General features: G+C 51.0%; 1 protein-coding gene across 1 annotated transcript in view; it reads right to left on the minus strand.

Annotated features, from left to right (window-relative positions):
• Positions 1-23,165, minus strand: part of HCN2 (hyperpolarization activated cyclic nucleotide gated potassium and sodium channel 2) — a 259,302-nt gene that overhangs the window by 104,716 nt on the left and 131,421 nt on the right. The window contains exon 3 of the mRNA XM_086946741.1: positions 22,348-22,509. Coding sequence (XP_086802867.1) covers positions 22,348-22,509 — 162 coding nt within the window. The remainder of the gene's footprint in view (positions 1-22,347; positions 22,510-23,165) is intronic.

Here is a 23,165-nt window from a genome sequence, read left to right on the forward strand (position 1 = left end):
GCTCTGGGCGCTGTGAGTGACTCGAGGCGACACTGTCCGTGTGTCCGGACGCGCTCTGGGCGCTGTGAGTGACTCCAAAGCCACACTGTCCGTGTGTCCGGACGCGCTCTGGGCGCTGTGAGTGACTCCGAGGCCACACTGTCCGTGTGTCCGGACGCGCTCTGGGCGCTGTGAGTGACTCCGAGGCCACACTGTCCGTGTGTCCGGACGCGCTCTGGGCGTTGTGAGTGACTCCAAAGCCACACTGTCCTTGTGTCCGGACGCGCTCTGGGCGCTGTGAGTGACTCCGAGGCCACACTGTCCGTGTGTCCGGACGCGCTCTGGGCGCTGTGAGTGACTCCGAGGCCACACTGTCCGTGTGTCCGGACGCGCTCTGGGCGTTGTGAGTGACTCCAAAGCCACACTGTCCGTGTGTCCAGACGCGCTCTGGGCGCTGTGAGTGACTGAGGCGATACTGTCCGTGTGTCCAGACGCACCCTGGGTGCTGTGAGTGACTCAGAGGTGACACTGCCTGTGTGTCCGGACGCACTCTGGGCGTTGTGAGTGACTTCGAGGCAACACTGTCCATGTGTCTGGACGCGCTCTGGGTGCTGTGAGTGACTGAAGCCACACTGTCCATGTGTCTGGGCACGCTGTAGGTGCTGTGAGTGACTGAAGCCACACTGTCCATGTGTCTGGGCACGCTGTAGGTGCTGTGAGTGACTGAAGCCACACTGTCCATGTGTCTGGACGCGCTGTGGGTGCTGTGATTGAGTCTGAGGCCACATGTCTGTGTGTCTGGATGTGCTGTGAGTGACTCTGAGGCCACACTGTCCGTGTGTCCGGACGCGTTATGGGAACTGTGGTTGGTGGAGGCTGGTGTTTGCTGAGGGTGCAGTGCCACTGGGCCTGGCAAGCCAAAGGCTGGCATCTTCATGCCAGAGGAAGAGCTAGAAACCAGGGGTCGGGCAAGCCAGAGAACAAGGGGTCTGATGCGCCTAACAATTGTTGTCGCAAGACCAGAGATTCAATGGGTTTATGACCACAACGGCGCGCTTTGTGATGTGCAAAATCTCTTTTGTGAGTTGGAAAAGTATTTCTACTACTCAATCCGAATGTAAAACAGGAAGAGCATACAATATGGGTTGCCTCCGGATTGCCAATGACAGATCAATTGATTGCTGGCGCAATTGCACACACAAACCCTTCATTAGATGAGTTGAGGTGGCATCTGAATCGCAGAGGATGCTGTCCGAAGTGGATTTTTTTTAAGGAGCACCTGTTCCCTTTAGCGGGCTATCATTTGAATTATGCATACAAAACAGTGATGGACGGAATGATTACATTAATCTCAGCCACTGATAATGGCTCGGGCCACATCCCAATCCATCGTTTTTTTGCTCACCATGCCGCCACAGTTTGAACCCAGCCATATGCAAATCAGTCTGACCCTGTGCCTCATGGGAACAGTCCAGCTCAAACAGCCAAAGCCAGGTCTTCCCTGAGCCGGGCCCTGATTAGGACTCATCAGCCGGGTTCCAGTGACACAGTGTGAATTGGACTCGTGTGGACAATTGGACATACCCGTCCCACTGAGGGCGCCACTAACGTATACAAAAAGGGATCAACGGAATGCTTGAATTCATCTGCTCTGGTAAGCAGGGCACAAGTCGTAAAAAAAGAAGTGAGGGGGACGCGGTCACCGGAGGTGACGTCACCAAAGGAAGTGACGTCACGAAAGGTGCCGAGCTCTTCGTCCCAGAAAGGCCAAGGAGTGAAGTCCAGCTGTTTGGCAGGGGGGATGGTATCCCCCGGTAAAATAATTGGGGGGACGCCGTCCACCCGCGTGGTACCCCCCACTCGAGCCCTACTGATAAGTATTTGGGCCGCATCCCAGTCCTTCGTTAGTTTGATCACCACCCCAGCTCCGTTTGGACCCATCATATGCAAACCAGTCTTGACCCTGCTCCAATAAGAACAGGCCAGGTCCTCCCTGGACCAGGAAACAGTGACCCGGGGTCCATGTCTCCCTCTATCCAGGCACCTTTCTCTTCCACCATCCTCCCTCTCTGTCTATGGCACTCCTTGAAGCAAGACCCTTCTATCCAGACCCCATCACTCCTTCTCTCTCATCTGCTGCCCCCGCCCCGGTCTCGGTGGACACAATATCCCTCCGAGCTCTGAAGTCTATTTTCAGCCTCTGCCTTTGTTCCCTGTCGAACAATAGTGTCTGCTTCCATCTGTCGCTCCCTCTGTCCACGCGCAATCTTGGAAATGGAAGGAAACATTAGAAGCTGGAGAAGGACAGCTGGTGGGCACCCTTCCTGCCGGGGGTCTGCCAGGAGAGAGGTTACTGGAGAGAGTACTGGGCTGGTGGACATAAAGAACTGCAAAAGAAAGAGTGCGTTGGAAGGGATGAAGAGTGAGAGGGAATGAGAAGAAAGAGAGACCGTAAAAGAGAGAGGGTGAGTGAGTGAGATGGAGGAAGATGAGGAGTACAAGAGAAAAACAGAGAGGAGAGATGTATGGGAGAGAGAGAGAGAAAGGTATGCATGAAGAGAGGGGGGGGGGATGAAAGGCAGAGAGACCAAGAATAAGAAAGAATCACAGAAAAAGGGTCAGAGATTAAAAGCAAGAGAGAATGACATACTACAGAGAGAAGCAAGGTCAGTGAGTGGCGGGGAAGTGAAACAGAGACTTGGAGAGCCCGTGAAAAGGCAACAGAAAGAAAGAACCAAAGAGGAGAAGAAACGGGGAGAGGGAAGTGAGAGCGACAGAGGTAGACAGGCAGAAAGAGAAAACCATAGAGGACGGGAGGCCAGATTAACCACTAGACTGCAGCTCAATGAGAAAAGGAAGAGAAAGAAAGGGAGGAAGATGTGATATGACCATAATTTATAAAAGCGCAACACATGCCCTTGGGAGTCTAGGCGCTGTAGTCTTGCTAAGCGGAGCTCAAATAACTGGTCCTAGAAGCTCCCAGTGGTGCTATGACTTCCAACAGGGTAAACAGCCAGGTCTTTAAAGCCTTCCTGAAGGGGGCGTGCAGCTTCAGGCATGTGAGATGACGGGAGGAGTATTCCAGAGCCTTGCCACCACCGCTGAGAAAGCTCGGCCTCCCCGTCTCTTCTTCCGAACTCTATGAACCGTCACCCAGCTATGACGTGCTGAGCGAAGATTCCGAGTAGGGACATGGCTTTAATTCCAGCTGGACTTACCGCGTAGACAGCCTTATGTACAATACAGAGTGCCTTGAACATACTGCGCTTCTCTACCGGACCCCAGTGCAGCTCTCGTAGTCCTTTCGACACCGGCTGCCGCTTAGGAATCTCCAAGCTAAGCCTCGCCGTTGCATTCTGCAGAAGGGGCAGCTTTGCTTGTGTCGTCTTGTTGGTCTCAAGGTAGAGCGCATTACAGTAGTCCATCCTTGAGGAACCGATGCAAGAACTACATGCGTACGAGCCGGGAGGGACATAAACGTCTAGAAGCAGCTTGACACTGGACGGTTGACCTGGCGGTCCAATGGCAGCTCGCTATCCAGGATGGCACCTAGATTCTTAGCTGTGGCCGCTGGAGTGGGTACGGTACCGCACATCTGGCCACCAGTTGCTGTTCCAGATCGTAGGTTGACATCCAAAGAACAGGACCTCCGTCTTGTCTCAGTTTAACTTCAGATACTTCTTGTCTACCGATAAAGCCACTGCCTTCAACAGTGATTGAAGGTGGCTGCGATATTCTCTGTATCTTCAGAGAAAGAAAATGATCTGTGTGTCGTCAGCGTCTGCCCGAATGAGCGCATGAGTTCGAAGTGAAAAGACGGAGAAGAAATAATGTGGGGCTCAAGGATGAACCCTGTGGTACCCCACATGGCAACGAAGAAGGGTCTGATTGAAACTGATGTATGGTCACCCTCTGAGATCTGTCAGGAAGAAAAGAGGACAGCAGATTCAGAGCTCCATCATCAATCTCCAGGTCCTGCAGGCGGTCCGTCAGAAAGGTTCAAAAGGATCAGCCGCGGTCTGCCCTGCATCGGCTGATTGTCTAATGCTATCCGCCGCAGATACCAAAGCTACCTCTGTTCTATGTTCACTTCGGGAGCCGCCCCGCGATACACCCAGCAGACCCTGTCTCTCCTCATGCCCCATCTGGTGATGGTTAGGGTGTTCCAGCAGACCCTGTCTCTCCTCATGCCCCATCGGGTGATGGTTAGGGTGTTCCAACAGACCCTGTCTCTCCTCATGCCCCATCGGGTGATGGTTAGGGTGTTCCAACAGACCCTGTCTCTCCTCATGCCCCATCAGGTGATGGTTAGGGTGTTCCAGCAGACCCTGTCTCTCCTCATGCCCCATCGGGTGATGGTTAGGGTGTTCCAACAGACCCTGTCTCTCCTCATGCCCCATCAGGTGATGGTTAGGGTGTTCCAGCAGACCCTGTCTCTCCTCATGCCCCATCAGGTGATGGTTAGGGTGTTTCAGCAGACCCTGTCTCTCCTCATGCCCCATCAGGTGATGGTTAGGGTGTTTCAGCAGACCCTGTCTCTCCTCATGCCCCATCAGGTGATGGTTAGGGTGTTTCAGCAGACCCTGTCTCTCCTCATGCCCCATCAGGTGATGGTTAGGGTGTTTCAGCAGACCCTGTCTCTCCTCATGCCCCATCTGGTGATGGTTAGGGTGTTTCTCCAGGATCTTTGCTGAGACCGTAAGCAAAGAGATAGGGCGATAGTTCTTGAGGTCTCTGGGATCACAGACGTGGATAACACCCTGACACGATAGCAGTGTTCATGACCGGAGTTAGAGGGCGAGATACCATGCCAGCGACCAGTTGCAGAGTTTTTGGAGCACGTGGTTCAAGAGGGGATCCCAATTTAGTTTTGAGGAGTTGTGACTCAGTTAGTTCTGGTGTCGGAGGAGGGAAACCCACGAGCATCCGTCCGTGCTTCTCCTTATCCTCCATGGATACTGACGGACTCCGACCCTGCTAAGACGCAGGGGACCTCCCTCTAGTGTATTATGGGCCTCAAGCTCGGAGCTCCTTGGAGGTGTTTGAAACCTTATGCTCAAAGAAATCTGCCGGCTGGTTGCAGAGTTCTCGTGAACCCTCTACTGCTACATTGGGTGGGGGTGTAGTCAACTGATGAATGCCTTTAAAGAGCTCTTTTGGATAGCTGGGTGACTCATGTTTGTTATTACAGTAGAGCGATATTTCTTCTAATGTAAAGACTGCGCCTGCTCCCCATTCAGTTGCCTCCAGTTGTGTTCCTGACGGCAACGAGCCTGTCTGAGGAGCCTCAGGCGCTCAGTAAACCAGGGGGCTGTCAGCACTTTTCTCTAAAGTTTGGCTCCCCGTAAGGGAGCTACCGTATCACCGCCAGACACAGCCAGGATGAAAATTCTTCCATCCCTCTATCCACATCATCATGGACCTTGCAAGGTCTGCTATTAACGACACTGGCGAAGGACTCCGCTGAGACCCCCTTCCAGTTCCTGTTGAGGGTCTTCTTACCCGGCAGATTGTCCTTCTTCAGGGGGGACGAGTAAGAGATGAGGACACTGCCAAGTGAACTGATTTGTTAAGGGGAAGTCCCTCTTGTACTGACAGGCGGGCGTCATTAGTAAAAGTCCTTCTGAGCGCATGTCCTGTTGCATGGGTGGGGTCCTTGAGCTGCTGAAACAGCCCCAGATAGGCCAACGCTACCTTAAGTATAATGGAGCGCGACTACTGGTGTCTTCCAGGTGGACGTTAAAGTCTCCCATCATGGTGAAATCGTTTTTCGCTAGGTGTGGCTCTATATGGTTTGCCACTTCTGTTGCAAACATCATCCTGGGGCCTGTAGACTAGCCTTTCAGCAAAGAGGTTGGTGGCTGTGATTTTTATAGCGCCTCACAGGGGTAAAGCACTATATCCTCGCCAAGTGACATAGGTACTCTGACGTGTGTTTCATGGCCAAACCTCCTCCCAGCCTGCCTGCCTGCCCTATCTAATCTCAAGAGTGCGTACCCCGGGGGGACAGCAACTACTATGTCCAGGCCAAAGGCTTCACTGGCCCAGGACTCTGTAATAAACACCCAGTCCGGGCAGCGGGCCAGCGGGAATTCAGCAAATTCTAATTTGTGCTTAATCCGTGAGCTGGCGTTAGTGAAGGATCCCTTGAGTATCGGGGCTTATGGGGATTGGGCGGAAGCTGGGTGAAGGGAGGCGAATTGTTAGCCTGAAACCCACACGTAAAGGTTTTAAAGAGACAGAGTTCTTTGAACCCGCAGACCGCCCAATGAGATGGCTTACCCTGCTGTTGAAAGCTCAATGATTGTTCTCTCGAGAACATCAAGGGGGAGGCCTTCCGAAGATAGTAGATCCAGTGGTCCGGACGCAGACAGACTTGCCTTTGGAGCACCAGTGGTGTGTCCGTGCACTTATGGGCGTTATATAGCCGTCTCCGAATGGGAACGACTAGAGCGCTGCCACACAAAATGTCCCCAATCCTCAACCAGGAAGTGGGCAGGGATAACAAGTATAAAGAGAGAAAGGCCAAGAGAAAGGAGTCTGAGTTTCCTTGTCTGTAACAACAAGACAAAGGCAAGTAGTGCTTTCTGAGCTTACACCAGCCACCAGATTACCCATCAGTGATGCTTACTGCGAGGAGGAAACATTCACAAAACCACCGCGATTACGACTGCAAAAGGCTATTCACAACGTAAGATTCAGAAAATCTTACCAACATATAAAATGTTTTTTTCAATCATGTCAGATTCATAAATGGGCGGGTCATAATAGGGGAAAAGGATACGTCAGTGCTTTGTTGTGACTTCAGCTGTGGTCACAACCCATTGATCTGCTACTGACCCTTAGGTTTGGGTGGTAACTCATTTGCAGAGCGGAAGCTGTCCAGATGCAACTGGGATTGCGTTGCGCAGGTTTGGGTGGAGGGCGCAGTGTTCCCAGGGGCCACTGCCGGCTCAGCCTGAGCTCTTCCCAAACAGGAAACATTTTCTTTAAGCAGTGTCTGTCATTTTCAAGGACAAGAGCTGCTTAAAAATGTTTCCAATTTGGGCAAAGCAAATACAGGGTTGGATGCCTACCTTTCCTTGCCGGCCACCATCCCTTCAGTTGCCGCCATTTTTACTGCCTAATTACAAGGCGGGTTTATTTGTGACCTCCTGAAAATGGACACTTTTCAATGTGACTTGTTATTACATTGTTTGCACCTTAAATTGCATTTGCAAACCAGCCAGTGTGCAAATGACACACACCTGGTAAAAGCAAAGATGCAAAGCATTCTACTGATGAAATATCTGTTATGTTCTGTTGCTAGCAGTGTATATAGCTCCTGTACCCTGGTCGGTTCCCTGGCTCTAGGTTCACAGAATCAATATACCCTGCTCAGAGTTTCAGCCGTGTGCTTGTTTCAAGGGCCATGGTTTCAGACGTTGCCTGAATCTGGTGTAGCAGGGGGTGTCAATCTCAAGTGGTCGGTAGTTCCAGATGCAGGGGGCGAGTGCAGAGAATCTGCCAAGTTCCTTCCTTTTGAATGAGGGGGTGGGAAGAAGATTCAAGTGAGGGGATCTCACGTTGCGGGCAGGTGGGTAACTTTTGGATACAAGCTGAAATAAAGGCGGGGCTACCGCTGTACAGAGATTGAAATCAATGCAGCCAGTCTGAATATAGTTTACCGGCAGCAAGTGTACTTTCCCCATCAAGGGGGTGATAGGCAATCAACCATCATTTGCAAAGCGCAGCACTGTCGCCCTGGGGGTATCTGGGCGCTGATTGTCCGCCAAGAGCCAGGTCTAGAGTCTCTTTCTGAATCTGAAGCCTGCCAGCGAGGAGGGTGCACGGAGTTGAAGGGGAAGGTTGCTCCAGGTCTTGGCAGTGACGAAGGAGGGGCTGCGACGCATGAGGGGGGTGTGTGCGAGGGCAAGTGAAGAGGGGCACAGGTGTCTGGAGGGCTGGTGGAAGTTCAGTCGATGGTTGATGTAGGCAAGTTCTAGGCAAGGAGGGCTTTGTAGGTGTGCGTGAGGATCTTAAACTGGCATCCCTTCCTGGATGGGGAGCCAGTGGGGGTCTCTCAGGTGGGGAGGGAGGCATGTGAGGTTGTTTGGGGAGGTCCAGGATAAGTCTGGCTTCGGCGTTCTGTATGGTCTGGATTCTTCTGAGGTGCTGGGTTGACATGCCGGGGTAGCCACAGTCGAGGCAGCTGGTGACGGGGACCTGAGGGATGGTCGCTCTGGTGGTGGTTAGGATCCATCTGAATATTCTGCGGAGCATGCAAAGTGTGTGGAAGCAGGAGGAGGCTACTGTGTTGACTTGTCATTTTATGCTTAGTTGGCTCTCGAGGTTGCATGCATGGTTGGGGATTTATCAAAGAGGAAACAGACACTTGTAACACCAGGCCATTGGTCATATAAATTTAGAGTAACCTCAAAAACCCTATGCAAATGTGGTTAGTGCGGTATATATGGTTCGTCCGCCCCGCATATGGGTTGTTGGCCGTTATCATTGGTTACTCCAAGTTAGTGATGTTGCCAGCCTCAACCGGAGGCACCTCTGGCCTGTAGTGCAGTGTCCAGAGAAGGAAAAAAGGGTGTGTCAAAATAGGATTTCGAAAAAAGGAAAAAAGGTTTAAAAACTGAAAAATCACCCTGAATAGTTTTATTTAATGGTGTGATTTCCAGGTTGTTAAAAAGATCTGTTACTACTAGGTTGATCGAGTTACTAGATCATAGTAGTTAAAAAACACTCATTACACACACGTCGACATGTTTCTGCTCTGTCGGCCCACAGGGGTCTATAGAGCATTCGTCAGGACTCACAATTTAAACAGACAATGTTCGAATTACTCACACCTTTTGTGTTGTATTGCGTTAATAACCTGTATACTTTGCAGGGTATTGACTCCTCCGGTTTCTTGTAAACGGAGAGTACTCGCTTGCGTCGGGGGGCCCTCAGGACTCAGAGCCGCGTGTGCTTGCAATCACGTCTAGTGCTGACTCTGCCCCCGGAAGATGCATGCATGGTTGGTCAGTGGGGGTCCGAATTCTGCCAGCCACCAACTGTGGTCCCATGTGGAGATGTTCTTCCTGAAGATCAGTACTTCAGTTTTGTCGGAGAGGAGTTGGAGGCAGATGTCTCTCATGCATTCGGCTACGTCGGTCATGACGTTGCAGAAGTTGGTTTTGACGTTGATGGGTCCTCGGTGAACAAGAGGATCAGTTGAGTATTGCGTCAGTTTCTGGGCTGCTGGTGGATCAGCCTGGGCGCCTGGTTTTGTTGTAGCCTACAGTTGAGGCCATGTAGAGAGAGTTTGCATAAACAATCCTTGAGATGCCTAATGCGATAATGGTCTGGCTGAGAGCGTTGTAGGTAAGAAATGTACCTATCTTTCTAATGAAGCAAAGCTGGAAAAAGCAGGACAAGGTCACTGCCCCTAATTGGGGTTTCATAGATGGGGATTTTTGTTTTAACTGAGCTCTCGGGTTGGGGTAGTGCCCATTGCAGCTGGCCAGAACATGGAGTTTCTCAAGTCATGTTTGCTACTATTTAAGACAGTCTCTGTCTTACCAGAGTTTAATTTGAGTTGATTCCTATTCATCCAGTCACAGATTAATAATATCGTATTTTGGAAGGTTACTTTATTCTCCAGTGAGTTAGCGATAGCAAAATACATATCATCTACATAGTTGTAAATTCTGACCTTCATAATTTTTTTCCTTGAACGGACGTACCAATTAAAATTATGGGGGGAGGGGGGGTGGACAAAGAGGGCCCTTAGGGTACACTGCAGGTAAGTCGAACCTTGGGAGAGCTGAAGGGGATAGCTGGACTGACTGGAAGCGGCCCTTCAGGAAGGAGATAATCCAATCAAGTCCTGTGCCCTGTAGGCCGGCGGCTCGGACACGGTCACAAAAGCTTATTCTCAACCATGTCAAAGGCCGCCGAGAGATCAAGGAGTGCCAGCGCATGAGAGGTATCCTTGCCTGCTTCGTCACGCATGTCATCCACGACTGAGAGGATGACGCTTCATAAGAGAGGGCTGACTGGAAACCTGCCTGATGGGGATCGAGGAAATTGGTTTCCTCTGAGAAGGAGCATAAGCCACTGGCAACATGTGCCTCTAAAACCTTTGCTAGATAAGGTAGCAGAGATATAGGGCAATAATTTTTCAAGGTAAGTGGGTCATCACCGGCTTTCTTTAGTAATGGAGCCACTATCGCCTCGGTAAAGGAGCCGGCGACGATACCTCGTCTCAAGGACTGGTTAAGGAGGGATGTGGCTGAGTCAGGGAAGAGGGAAAAGATTTCTTTGAGAACCTTCGGGGGACCGGTGTCCTTGGGGGAGCCCGGTTTCACTTTAGTCAGGAGGTCCACGAGGCGCACCCTGCTGATAGCGGGAAGCTCAGACATTATGATTGGGTTCCTGTCACCAATCAGTATTGCCGAGGGGAATGAGCCTAAGGGAATATTGTCTTCGATCATCTTATCAGTGAAGAAAGAATAGTGGGCGTCACATACGGTCCAAGTAGGCAGATCATTGAAGTCACTAACAGAATTTGATAATTCGGATTTCCTTAGATTTATTTTTTCAAGTTTATAATTTTATCTGAGAAGGCAGATTTCGCTTGTATGATGAATTTTTTAAGATGCATTTGAAAAATCTTCCTTTATGTCAGATGAACAGTAAATTTGCCATTTGCGTTCAGCTGGGGGAGTTAGAGTTTTGCTGGTTTTAAATCTTCTGAAAACCATTTCAACGCATCGTGGTGCCTGCCGAGTCTAGAGTTCTGGAAGGGGCATGCGTATTGCTGGCTTCTGTTAACCAGGCAGCGGTGTCTTTCTCGTGTCGGTCTTTGCTGGCATTTGTGTTAGGTAAAGTGGTTGCCAGTGAGTTACGGATGGACTCGATATTGACACAGGCCCAATTTATAGATCGAATTCTTGTGCTGGGAGGGAGTTTTGAAAGGACCAGGCCAACAAGTGAGAATTTAATCAGGTAATGGTCTGAACAAATGCAGGGCATGACCGTGAGGGTAGATACAGCTAGATTAGTGGACAAGGCCTGCTCTAATGTATGGCCTCTAGCATGGGTGGTTAGGAGCACATGTTGTTTGAAATTCAAACTTCTGACCAGGTCAGCTAGATCCCTGGGTGATTGTCCGCCCGTATCCTCGTTTGCCAAGCAGTTGGTACATAAATCTCTTAATAAAAGCTTGGACGTTCCCCTTAACCCAAAATGGTGGGGCTTGAACTAGAATAGTGAAGGAAGCCTTCATATGAGGGTCAAGAAGCGAGCGCATCGCAGAAGCCTTCATATGAGGGTCAAGAAGCGAGCGCATCACAGAAGCCTTCATATGAGGGCCAAGAAGCGAGCGCATCGCAAAAGTCTTCATATGAGGGTCAAGAAGCGAGCGCATCGCAGAAGCCTTCATATGAGGGTCAAGAAGCGAGCGCATCGCAGAAGCCTTCGCATGAGGGTCAAGAAGCGAGCACATCACAGAAGCCTTCATATGAGGGTCAAGAAGCGAGCGCATCACAGAAGCCTTCGTATGAGGGTCAAGAAGCGAGCGCATCGCAGAAGCCTTCGTATGAGGGTCAAGAAGCGAGCGCATCACAGAAGCCTTCGTATGAGGGTCAAGAAGCAAGCGCATCACAGAAGCCTTCGTATGAGGGTCAAGAAGCGAGGGTCAAGAAGCGAGCGCATCACAGATGCCTTCGTATGAGGGTCAAGAAGCAAGCGCATTGCAGAAGCCTTCGTATGAGGGTCAAGAAGCGAGCGCATCACAGAAGCCTTCGTATGAGGGTCAAGAAGCGAGCGCATCTCAGAAGCCTTCGCAAATTTGGTCCCTGGTTTTGTGGGGGGGAGTCAGGACAAAGAGCCGACATTCCACTCATGTACATATGAGAGTCAAGTGTGCACCCAGATGTGCCGACAACTCTGGGGAGAAACACCTGGTGCCATTGTACACATGCAAGGAGAGCATGTATTGCGAGAAGAAAACACCGATGAAGATACATGTTGGAGAGGAGCGAGCTGGTGCAACATTACCTCGAAGGATGCGGTGCAAGCAACCAGCATTTGAACTTTTTAATGAAACGAAGGTCATACCCACGACGTGCTCTTGACAAAGCCGGACTAGAGGGTCCTGATACTGACAGTATCAAAGGTGGCCTATTACTCTAGAACAAGTAATGCTCTTTAGTCTAAACAGAACAATTATTATAAAGGAACTGAAATACACTAACCACTTTTTCAACTTGTTTTCCAGCTCCTGACTTTCTCTAAAAGAGGGTGTCTGTGTTTGTCAATACAATGGATCCAAAAACCACCTCCTCTGGCAAAATCTACAGGGCGTTTTGTCCAAAAAGAGAAAAATACTAATTGTGTCCAATGGGAGAAAAATAAACAATTTTTGTGTTTCTTACTCGACTGGACCTGCTAAGATATCTTGCCTCTTTTATCAGTGCTTTCCTGTAAACCCCCCTCAAACTGCTGAACCCAATGTCAGAGAAAACCAATCAAATGATATTGCATCAGGTATGTGGAATTGAGGGTTTCTGGCTGTCATCTTAGTGGTTCATTCGAGATACACAAATGGTTGTAGCTCACATTTTAACTTCTAGAAAACAAAAGTTCTCCTCTACTCATGCCCATGGCGTGAATCTACAGTAAGATTCATGTCGCAAAGCCTCTGGTGGAGTCAAGCCTAGATGCTGGTCTGTGCTACCTGAAGGTCAGTCAAGGGCACCTGCACTTCAAGGAGGCCTTAAGTGCCACCTCCATTTGTGAACAGAAGTCTAGGGATGCGACCTCAGCTGATCTAAGGAGCCTTACCCCTCTAGGCTCTATCTATGCGTCTTCTGCTTGAATCTTCTTCACAATCGCGATAAGGGGACAGTAAGGAGGATGGGAGGTGGGGAGAGAGGCAACAGAACAAGCGGGTTCAGTGAGATTGATATACAAGGATGCACCCGGTCCTCTATGCCCTCTAAGAGCATGACGTGAGTGCTCGCCGAGGTGCTTGTGTACCTGCACTGCTGGCGCAGCATCTCCACATTTAGAGGACATGGATAGCCCTGTCCCCTGGGGTAACCCCCCCATACAGCAAGACAGATGGTGGGATTGTTATGAGAAGATGCAAGATCTGGGCTGACCTGAATAGAGCTTTAAACAATGCAAAAGGCGGCAGCTGTGCATGCAAGGGAGCGCTTCCATCGGAGAGCCTCCTCCTGAACACATGGAGAACCTTTCCTCACATTACCTACAGGGGAACTTTGCTTTTGGACTAAATAACTGAAGCAGCAACAGGCCAAAGAGGTCATCTGCATGAAAGCACCCTGCCCACGTCTACTCACCACAGAGAAATTCTCCAGTCCATTCACAGACGCTGTAAGCTTGTTTGAAGGATGTGAGAAGTCACAGCAGTCATGCACATCAGTCATGCTTCCAGACATGCAGGCCCGTGACCCGGGTGTGCATGGGTACCTTGCCCACGTACTGCCCTTCTGTGCATGGGCACCCTGCGTGCATCGCCCTCCTGCGCATGGGCACCCTGCAGCGCATCACCCTCCTGTGCATGGGCACCCTGCAGCGCATCACCCTCCTGTGCATGGGCACCCTGCAGCGCATCACCCTCCTGCGCATGGGCACCCTGCGTGCATCGCCCTCCTGCGCATGGGCACCCTGCAGCGCATCACCCTCCTGTGCATGGGTACCCTGCAGCGCATCACCCTCCTGTGCATGGGCACCCTGCCCGTGCACTGTCCTTCATGGGCACCCTGCCTGCATGCCACCCTGCACGGGCACCCTGCCCACGCACCGCCCTCCTGCGCATGCACTCGGTGTAGCATTCATTGAGTGATACATGAAGACTCCTAGAGTCCGGAGTGTGCTGCTATGGAACAGTTCACCAGAAGCTAAACCACAGGGTGCCCGACCCACTCCCAGGCTCTCATGATCGGAATATCCACAAACTGATGCCATGCTGCCACCAGCCTCCTTGCCAATGCCCCTTCTGTCCCAGCATGCCACATGCAGGACCCTCCGGCACACTCTGCATGGTCAGGAGCCATAGGAGAAGTAAGGTCAGCTTTCTAACTAGGAATATATCTAAATGTAATTCCTATCAATGGGAACATGTGGCCCTGCCAGGGGTTTATAGAGGGAGAGTCACCCCTTTTCAATGCCTGCATGCACCACCCTAGAAGGGCTTCAGCTATCGCGGCAGGGTTGGCAATGCCCCTGAATGTATGCATTGCACCAGGAGGAGACACAGTGATTGTTATGTTTGTGTGTATAAAGACACAGGGAACAACTGGCGAACAGAAAGGCATATTATCTGCAGGCTCTAGGAAACCTCTGCAAAAAACGGAAACTAAACTAGGCTGCCAAGCTTCCTTCTTTATGAAAGCACACACCTTGTCTTTAGGTAGCATGTGAGGCCTCCAGGGTTGAACTGGCCTGTCGGGCACTGCCCAGAGCGCCAGCTTTAAAGGACCAGTGTGTAGAACTGTGCGTCATATGGGGCAGATCTGCAAGTGGCAACCATGAGCTGTGACTACTGTTGGCATCTCCAAGCAGGGGGCAGTCCATCCTCCTACAGGTCCCCTGGCAGTACTATCCTTAGAGGGCACAGTAGTGCTTAATTTGAGCCAGTGGCTTCTGGTGCTTGGCACCAGCACTAACTGCACTCATGAAAGTCCACCACATGGTGGTGCTGTCTATCCAATTTTGAGATGAGCACAACAACAGTTGGTTATTAAAACAATATATGTTAAATATGAATAATAGCTGCTCCCAGCACCATTTTTTTATCTTTAGGCGGCCTGGAATAGTCTGAATTGTGACGCTTGTAGGGTGTGATGGTTAGTAGTTGTCTTAGCGCTGTCATTGGCCACACATGGTATAATCTACAGTGGCCTCTTGAGAAGGGCCCTGGCAGTTACTGTTTTACAAATTAAACACAGAGTCTGGCAGCCCCATCTGGGACCTAGGGGCGGTGCCACAAGCCCTGGACACTGATAGAACATTCTGAGCGCAAGTAAGTTACGGTTTGAGGAGGGGCATGGATGACGGAGGGACACACGGAAATGTAACAGCGGCACCCAAGATTCAATGCACCTCACAACGCCCAGCATGCGTCGGGCTGAGGCCTGCACAGGCAGAGTCTAGACCGAGAAGTGAATGTGGTGTGGGTGTGCAGACATGCATGGCTGGAGTGTGCTTCCTGACCAAGAGACACACAGGCAGCTGTCCTCCCCCAAGTGCAGACAGACATCCGGTACATGCTGTGCCACACAGGCACCCTGATCCCAACAGGCCCCAGAATCTGCCAGGAAATGACAACATTACCCTTTATAGAGCTCCTTTCAGGGGCTGAATAACTTCCTGTCTGGCTGTGTGATTGTTAGGAGGACAAGGAACAGAGGCAGGAATTAGACATGGAAAGACAGGCTCAGAGAAACCAAAAGAGATACAGAGAAAGAAAGTGAGAGAGGAGAGATTAATCTAAATGACAGGGGAAAGATATCAACAAAAGAGACTTCATGAGACAGGAAAGAGTGAAGTGAGAGAGACTAGCACAACAAAGAAATACTCTGGGAGGTGGCATGATATGTAAATTATGAACCACCAGCCTGGTGATGGCTTGGGAGACGGGATGTTCACAAGAAGAGCGCGGTGAATGTGATGGCGCTTGCACCAGGGCGAGATCTGGTGCTTGGGGAGAGTTTAGAAGAAGGGGCTAGTTTTGAGTTGTTCCAGACCCCGGGCAGGAATGGAGCAGTTGAGGTATTGAGTAGACCATGGAGAAATGTTAATTTCATTTTTTGCATAGTTTCTGGAATTTCATGTTACACTTGTTATGCAAAATTCCTGAAATTACACCACGTCCTGTAATTTGAAATCAGTTCAGGTAGAAATCCTATCATGGACGCCCCGGAACAATCTGAATGAATAAACACGAGCAGCTGTTGTTCACGGCACTCAGGTTTCGCCTACGCTTCTACGATGGCGCAGAGGGTGCACTGCTTTCTAAAATGTGCCCACCATCCTAGTTTTCTTTTTGGGTAATTTCTCCATCATGGATCTCAGAGGGCATCGGCTTGGCTCACCAGGCGAGGAGGTCCCACAGGTAATTAAGGACCATTCCAGCTGGGATCCGAGGAGGGGACCTCTGTACGATGCAACCAGGAGTCCTTACGGATGATGCACGCTTGACCCGCAGGCCCAATGCCGCAGGAGCCAGGAGCAGGCCTTGCAAATGAGGAGGCGGCTGCCACAGGAGGTCCTTGTTTATGACCAGGTCCAGTCCAGCTGAAGGTCTAGAGGGAGGGCCGGACTGACTGTAGCGGGGACCGGGTGTTTCCCCGGTAAACCGCCAGTGTGTGGGTTGGTTTTGGACCCCTGGTTCCCCGTTGTTGTTACCGGGGCCAGGTTTTGCAGCATAGCTACAATATCGGCCCGCTGTAACAAAAGCAGCCGAAACCGGCACTTTGCGAACAGCTAAGATGCCCACCCCCAGGGGGCCGGCCAGGCTGTTTGCCAGGGCCGGTTTCGGTTCCCAGTCAGGCCGTGTCTATAGGATGAGACAGGGGATTGGCCTGAATACTTTGTGGTAGCTAGTCACAGTATGAACATTTTAATATCAACCCGCACTTATATTGACTCCAAAACATTGACTGCCAACATCTAATCAAGGTTTGTAGCAGTGTTGTTAGAATCGTAGATTCACACTTTACACCAGTGGCAGTCTGCGGATGGTTTATTTGGAAAGGTCCCGGTAGAGCGAGAAGCAGTAATACTGAAGAGGCCAAAGGAGTCCACGGGTCCAACTTCTGAGACCACCTAGAAGCATCCGAGAGCGTAGATCTTCTTAGCAATGAACTAAGTTTGATAATTATGGATGTAACTTTTTGTTGATTTGTTTGTCGCCGATGGTCTTAAAGGTGGACCATCCTTTACAGCTCATTGAACGTAGAGATGAGATGGACCACAATCTGGGGGAGATGGACCCGGGGAGCCTGGAACAAACTCTGTAGTTTTCAGACCTAATCAGCTCCGATTCATCCACACAGATGTTTTATATGAACCATGGAGGGGGGTTGAAACCTTTCCGGCTGAAGTAGAATGGCCGCCAAGACCTGGAACTCCCTCCCGACCGACCTGCGCCTGACCCAAGACCACCTCTCCTTCAGGAAGAAGCTCAAGACCTGGCTGTTCGAGCAGTAGCAGCACCCACCCCCCCCCCCCAAGCGCCTTGAGACCCTCCGGGTAAGTAGTGCGCTCTATAAATGTCTTGATTGATTGATTGATTGACATATATGTTCCTGATGCCAGACGTGCTGATGAGTGCGCCTGTGATCCCAGTTGTTTTGCTGACATGGAATAGAGATGAGTCTGAGCCCTGGAGATACAAAGGTGTTGTGGAGGCCGCAGACAAATCTAGCCATCCCTGGAGTGATGCTACTGAAAATTTACAGTCAGTGCTTAATTTCAGCCAGTGCTTTCCGGTGCTCAGCACCAGCAGTTCATTATCAACACTGGCACTTATTGCAGTCTTCCACATGGTGGCGCAGTTTATCTAATGTAGATATGAGCACAACAGCAGTAGTTTATTAATTCAATATACATTAAAAATGACTCATTCCCGTCGCCAAAGCCATTGTTTTTGGTTTGAAGGCCTGGAATAAGGTCAATTGTCGCACTCATGGCAATGTGATGGTTACTAGTTGTGTTTGTGGTGTCGCTGTCGGGGACAATTGGTAGTGCAAGCTGCAGTGGCCTCCCAACAAGGACCCTGGAACTTTTTTATATTATTTTTTTTTTAATTAAGCACAAATCACAATTGATCTCCTTCTATAAACCGGTCCTAAACCAAGCTGAAGCTGATGTTTCTATCTCTCTGCAGAGACGAGCGGCCAAGACCTTTTCAAAGGTGGAATCTGGGTCACAGTTGATGCACGCGAGGCAGTGACGCAAGTGACGTCCACCCGCAGGTGGATGAGACAGGTCTTTCAAAGGTGTTGGGAATATGTTTTTGAGTTACGACTTATGGATCTTAGACAAAGAGGGAAGGAAGGGTACGTCAGGAGCTCGAGACAGAAAAACAAAAGAGAAAGCTTAAAAGAGAGGAAGGTAGGAATGTGACGAGGAAAAAGGAACAAAAATAAGAGGCGGCGAGACAAAAAATACATTTTTAAAGATGTGAGTGAAAGAAAATAAATAAAAAAGGCAGGGGTAGTGAGTGAAATAGGCAAGATAATTAAAGAAATATAGGGAAAGGGGGAGGGTAGCCGCAGGGAGATTAAAGGGGGCTGTGAAGAGAGGTGCAAACAAGGAGGAATTAGGTAAAAATAAGAGCAAAGGAGAGTAGAGGGACTGAGACAAAGTGGGGGCAGAGAATGGAGAGGAGGAGGTGAAGAGACCTACAAAGACATCCAAGAGAGAGAGACATTAGGATTGTCTCGGACAGAGAGAGTATGAAAGAGAGGGGCTGGAGGAAGAGAGAGGACGGGGAGTGAGGGCGGGGAGTGAGACAGAGGGTGAGACAGGGAGTACCCCGTAGTGACAACGAGCGGGTCATGGAAGGGGGGGGGGGATAGAGAGACTGAAAGAAGGAGAAGGAGAGAGAGAGAGAGAGAGAGACTGAAGGAACGAGAAGGAGAAAGAGAGACTGAAGGAAGGAGAGAGAGACTGAAGGAAGGAGAGAGAGAGAGAGAGAGACTGAAGGAAGGAGAAGGAGAAAGAGACTGAAGGAAGGAGAAGGAGAGAGAGAGAGACTGAAGGAAGGAGGAGAGAGAGAGACTGAAGGAAGGAGGAGGAGAGAGAGACTGAAGGAAGGAGGAGGAGAGAGAGACTGAAGGAAGGAGGAGGAGAGAGAGACTGAAGGAAGGGGGAGAGAGAGAGAGACTGAAGGAAGGAGGAGAGAGAGAGACTGAAGGAAGGAGGAGGAGAGAGAGAGAGACTTAAGGAAGGAGAAGGAGAGAGACTGAAGGAAGGAGGAGGAGAGAGAGAGACTGAAGGAAGGAGGAGGAGAGAGAGACTGAAGGAAGGAGGAGGAGAGAGAGACTGAAGGAAGGAGGAGGAGAGAGAGACTGAAGGAAGGAGGAGGAGAGAGAGACTGAAGGAAGGGGGAGAGAGAGAGACTGAAGGAAGGAGAAGGAGAGAGAGAGAGACTGAAGGAAGGAGAAGGAGAGAGAGAGAGACTGAAGGAAGGAGAGAGAGACTGAAGGAAGGAGAAGGAGAGAGAGAGAGACTGAAGGAAGGAGAGAGAGACTGAAGGAAGGAGGAGGAAAGAGAGAGAGACTGAAGGAAGGAGGAGAGAGAGAGACTGAAGGAAGGAGGAGGAAAGAGAGAGAGACTGAAGGAAGGAGGAGAGAGAGAGAGAGACTGAAGGAAGGAGAGAGAGACTGAAGGAAGGAGGAGGAAAGAGAGAGAGACTGAAGGAAGGAGGAGAGAGAGAGACTGAAGGAAGGAGGAGGAAAGAGAGAGAGACTGAAGGAAGGAGGAGAGAGAGAGACTGAAGGAAGGAGAGAGAGAGAGAGAGAGACTGAAGGAAGGAGGAGGAGAAAGAGACTGAAGGAAGGAGAAGGAGAGAGAGACTGAAGGAAGGAGGAGGAGAGAGAGACTGAAGGAAGGAGGAGGAGAGAGAGACTGAAGGAAGGAGGAGGAGAGAGAGACTGAAGGAAGGAGGAGAGAGAGAGACTGAAGGAAGGAGGAGGAGAGAGAGAGAGACTGAAGGAAGGAGGAGAGAGAGAGACTGAAGGAAGGAGGAGGAGAGAGAGAGAGACTGAAGGAAGGAGGAGGAAAGAGAGAGAGACTGAAGGAAGGAGGAGGAGAGAGAGACTGAAGGAAGGAGGAGGAAAGAGAGAGAGACTGAAGGAAGGAGGAGGAGAGAGAGACTGAAGGAAGGAGGAGGAGAGAGAGACTGAAGGAAGGAGGAGAGAGAGAGACTGAAGGAAGGAGGAGGAGAGAGAGAGAGACTGAAGGAAGGAGGAGGAGAGAGAGAGAGACTGAAGGAAGGAGGAGAGAGAGAGACTGAAGGAAGGAGGAGGAGAGAGAGAGAGACTGAAGGAAGGAGGAGGAAAGAGAGAGAGACTGAAGGAAGGAGGAGGAGAGAGAGACTGAAGGAAGGAGGAGGAAAGAGAGAGAGACTGAAGGAAGGAGGAGAGAGAGAGACTGAAGGAAGGAGAGAGAGAGAGAGAGAGACTGAAGGAAGGAGGAGGAGAAAGAGACTGAAGGAAGGAGAGAGAGAGAGAGAGAGACTGAAGGAAGGAGGAGAGAGAGAGACTGAAGGAAGGAGGAGGAGAGAGAGAGAGACTGAAGGAAGGAGGAGGAGAGAGAGACTGAAGGAAGGAGGAGGAAAGAGAGAGAGACTGAAGGAAGGAGGAGGAGAAAGAGACTGAAGGAAGGAGAGAGAGAGAGAGAGAGACTGAAGGAAGGAGGAGAGAGAGAGACTGAAGGAAGGAGGAGGAAAGAGAGAGAGACTGAAGGAAGGAGAGAGAGAGAGAGAGACTGAAGGAAGGAGGAGGAAAGAGAGAGAGACTGAAGGAAGGAGAGAGAGAGAGAGAGACTGAAGGAAGGAGAGAGAGAGAGACTGAAGGAAGGAGGAGAGAGAGAGACTGAAGGAAGGGGGAGAGAGAGAGACTGAAGGAAGGAGGAGGAAAGAGAGAGAGACTGAAGGAAGGAGGAAAGAGAGAGAGAGACTGAAGGAAGGAGAGAGAGAGAGAGACTGAAGGAAGGAGGAGAGAGAGAGACTGAAGGAAGGAGAAGGAGAGAGAGAGAGACTGAAGGAAGGAGAAGGAGAGAGAGAGAGACTGAAGGAAGGGGGGAGAGTGAGAGAGAGAGACTGAAGGAAGGAGGAGAGAGAGAGAGAGACTGAAGGAAGGAGAAGGAGAGAGAGAGAGACTGAAGGAAGGAGAAGGAGAGAGAGAGAGACTGAAGGAAGGGGGGAGAGTGAGAGAGAGAGACTGAAGGAAGGAGGAGAGAGAGAGAGAGACTGAAGGAAGGAGAAGGAGAGAGAGAGAGACTTAAGGAAGGAGGAGGAGAGAGAGACTGAAGGAAGGAGGAGAGAGAGGGGGAGAGAGAGGGAGAGAGAGAGAGAGAGGGAGGGAGAGAGAGAGAGAGAGAGGGAGGGAGAGAGAGAGAGAGAGAGAGAGGGAGGGAGAGAGAGAGAGCCCGCCGGAGATGGAGGGAGACATGGCGGCCCGCTACAGAGACGCCGAGACGGGAGCGGCGCCGACACAAACACGCACCGTCTATTAATACAACCGCTCCAGTGTGCGCTCCACCACCAGACTGGGGGCCATTTATTAATGTGCGGCGGGAGGAGAGCGGGGGGGGGGGCAGGTGGGGGGGCTGCTCTTGAGCAGATACCAATGAATCCTGTCCCGGGGGGAGGGGGCGCTCCAGACTCCCCAGGGGGGCATTAAATGCACCTGCCTGCCAGTCAGCAGCTGGGCACGGGAAGAGGAAGGACCAAGGGGGGGGGGCGCTTGCCAGCAGGTGGGCACAAGGGAGGGGGTAGAGAGCTCCAAGGGGGGGAGCCGCCTGGCTGCAGGGGAAGGAACGACAAACCTCAAGGAGGCTGCAGGAAATAAAGCAGACTGTGGGGCAGATTTACAAGCCCTTTGCGTCACTTTTCCCAAGTGAAAAAGTGGCGCAAAGGGTTCGTAAATCTGCCCCTGTGTGTTTCAAGGCGCCTTTGGTGGTGGCTTTTGAAATGTAAGTGAGTAGCTGTGGCAAGGAGGCTCGGATGGTACCAACGCCTTGGCACAGGCACTTTAAACCCCGCAGCAGATTCTGGAGGGTACCCGAGCAGGACACGTGCCCGCCAGGTGAGGGGGCACCCGAGATAGGTGGATGCAGGCTGTGGCTGGCAAGGTTGGGCCTCAGAGGGCGAGAGCGGCTGGTAATAGACCAGGGTAACAACCTTGCTGCACGGGGGGTACTAGACCAGGGTAAGTGATACCCTTGTATAATCCCTACATGGAGCCAGCGGGCCTGTAGGATACAGGGTCCGCCCCCCCCCCCCACGGTGTTGATGGACGCCCAGCAGTTATTGGGGAAGTTCAGCCAAGCGGTGGGCGTAACTCCCATATTAGCATGCAGCGTAATCGCGCAGAATTACCCAAAAAGCCTGCAAGATAATACAGAATTATGCGAGAACAAGAATTCTGCATTTAGCGCCATTTTCAAAATGGATACGAGGATGCATTTTGCGCTAAGAAAATAGAGCTACATTCTACACAACATGAACAGCTGCTAACCCCGCGTAACCCAGCGTCAAAGCGTAACATGGAATTACCGAAACTACTCTGAGTACTCCTGCAGAGTTGAGATGTCGCCCAGGCACCGAGGGGAGGGACACAGGGCACTCACCACCATGTTGTTGATGGACACCCAGCAGTTGCTGGGGAAGTCCTGCAGCATGGGCACCAGGAACTGCAGGCAGCCGTCCCAGTGGCACAGGAGCAGCATCATGGCGATCAGGTTGATGATGCGCATCACGGCGCTCGCCAGGTCGTAGGTCATGTGAAAGATCTGCGGAGAAACACATAAGTAGAGTTTATCCACAGGGGGTCTCTGACTTCATCCACTGCGGTGCACCCATAGCCTGACACAACATGAACAAGTCATTTCCCTGCACCACTTCCTAGCGCTGTGCCAAAACCCTGCACGCCACATGCTGTTCTTACCCGGCATGGAGGATACTCAGTATATTGACCTCAGAAGGTTGAAAGGCCCATCGCAGACGCCCCCACATTGAAATCTCGCGAATACCCCGGATTTGACATGAATATCAGAAATGCCTGAGCCCAGACATGTTGTGTAGGATTAATGGAGCTGAACCTGGCAGCTGGGCGGATAAGGGGCTTTACCATTCTGAAGTGCACAAAGCCCTGGCTCAGATATTTTTTAAGCCCTGCTGCGGAATTTTGTGCTTTGCAAAGGGGGGACCTTTAGAGTGGGGGTGGTGGGGATGTGTGGTCTGCAGGCCAAGCTGTGCTCTAGCACTGAGCATCTCATCTGCAGGATGACTCTAGGCACGATCTGTGCCTTTTATGTAGAGCGTTTCACACCCATGCAACCGGCCCTCAAAGCGCTAACTGCTGGCTTGGGCACTCAGCACTGCCCTACAACCTGGCGCTTGGGATTTTAATATCCCCTCTATACATGTTAGGATCAACACCGTCTGA

The sequence above is a fragment of the Lissotriton vulgaris genome, chromosome 12, assembly GCF_964263255.1.
Source record: "Lissotriton vulgaris chromosome 12, aLisVul1.2, whole genome shotgun sequence".
NCBI lineage: Eukaryota > Metazoa > Chordata > Amphibia > Caudata > Salamandridae > Lissotriton > Lissotriton vulgaris.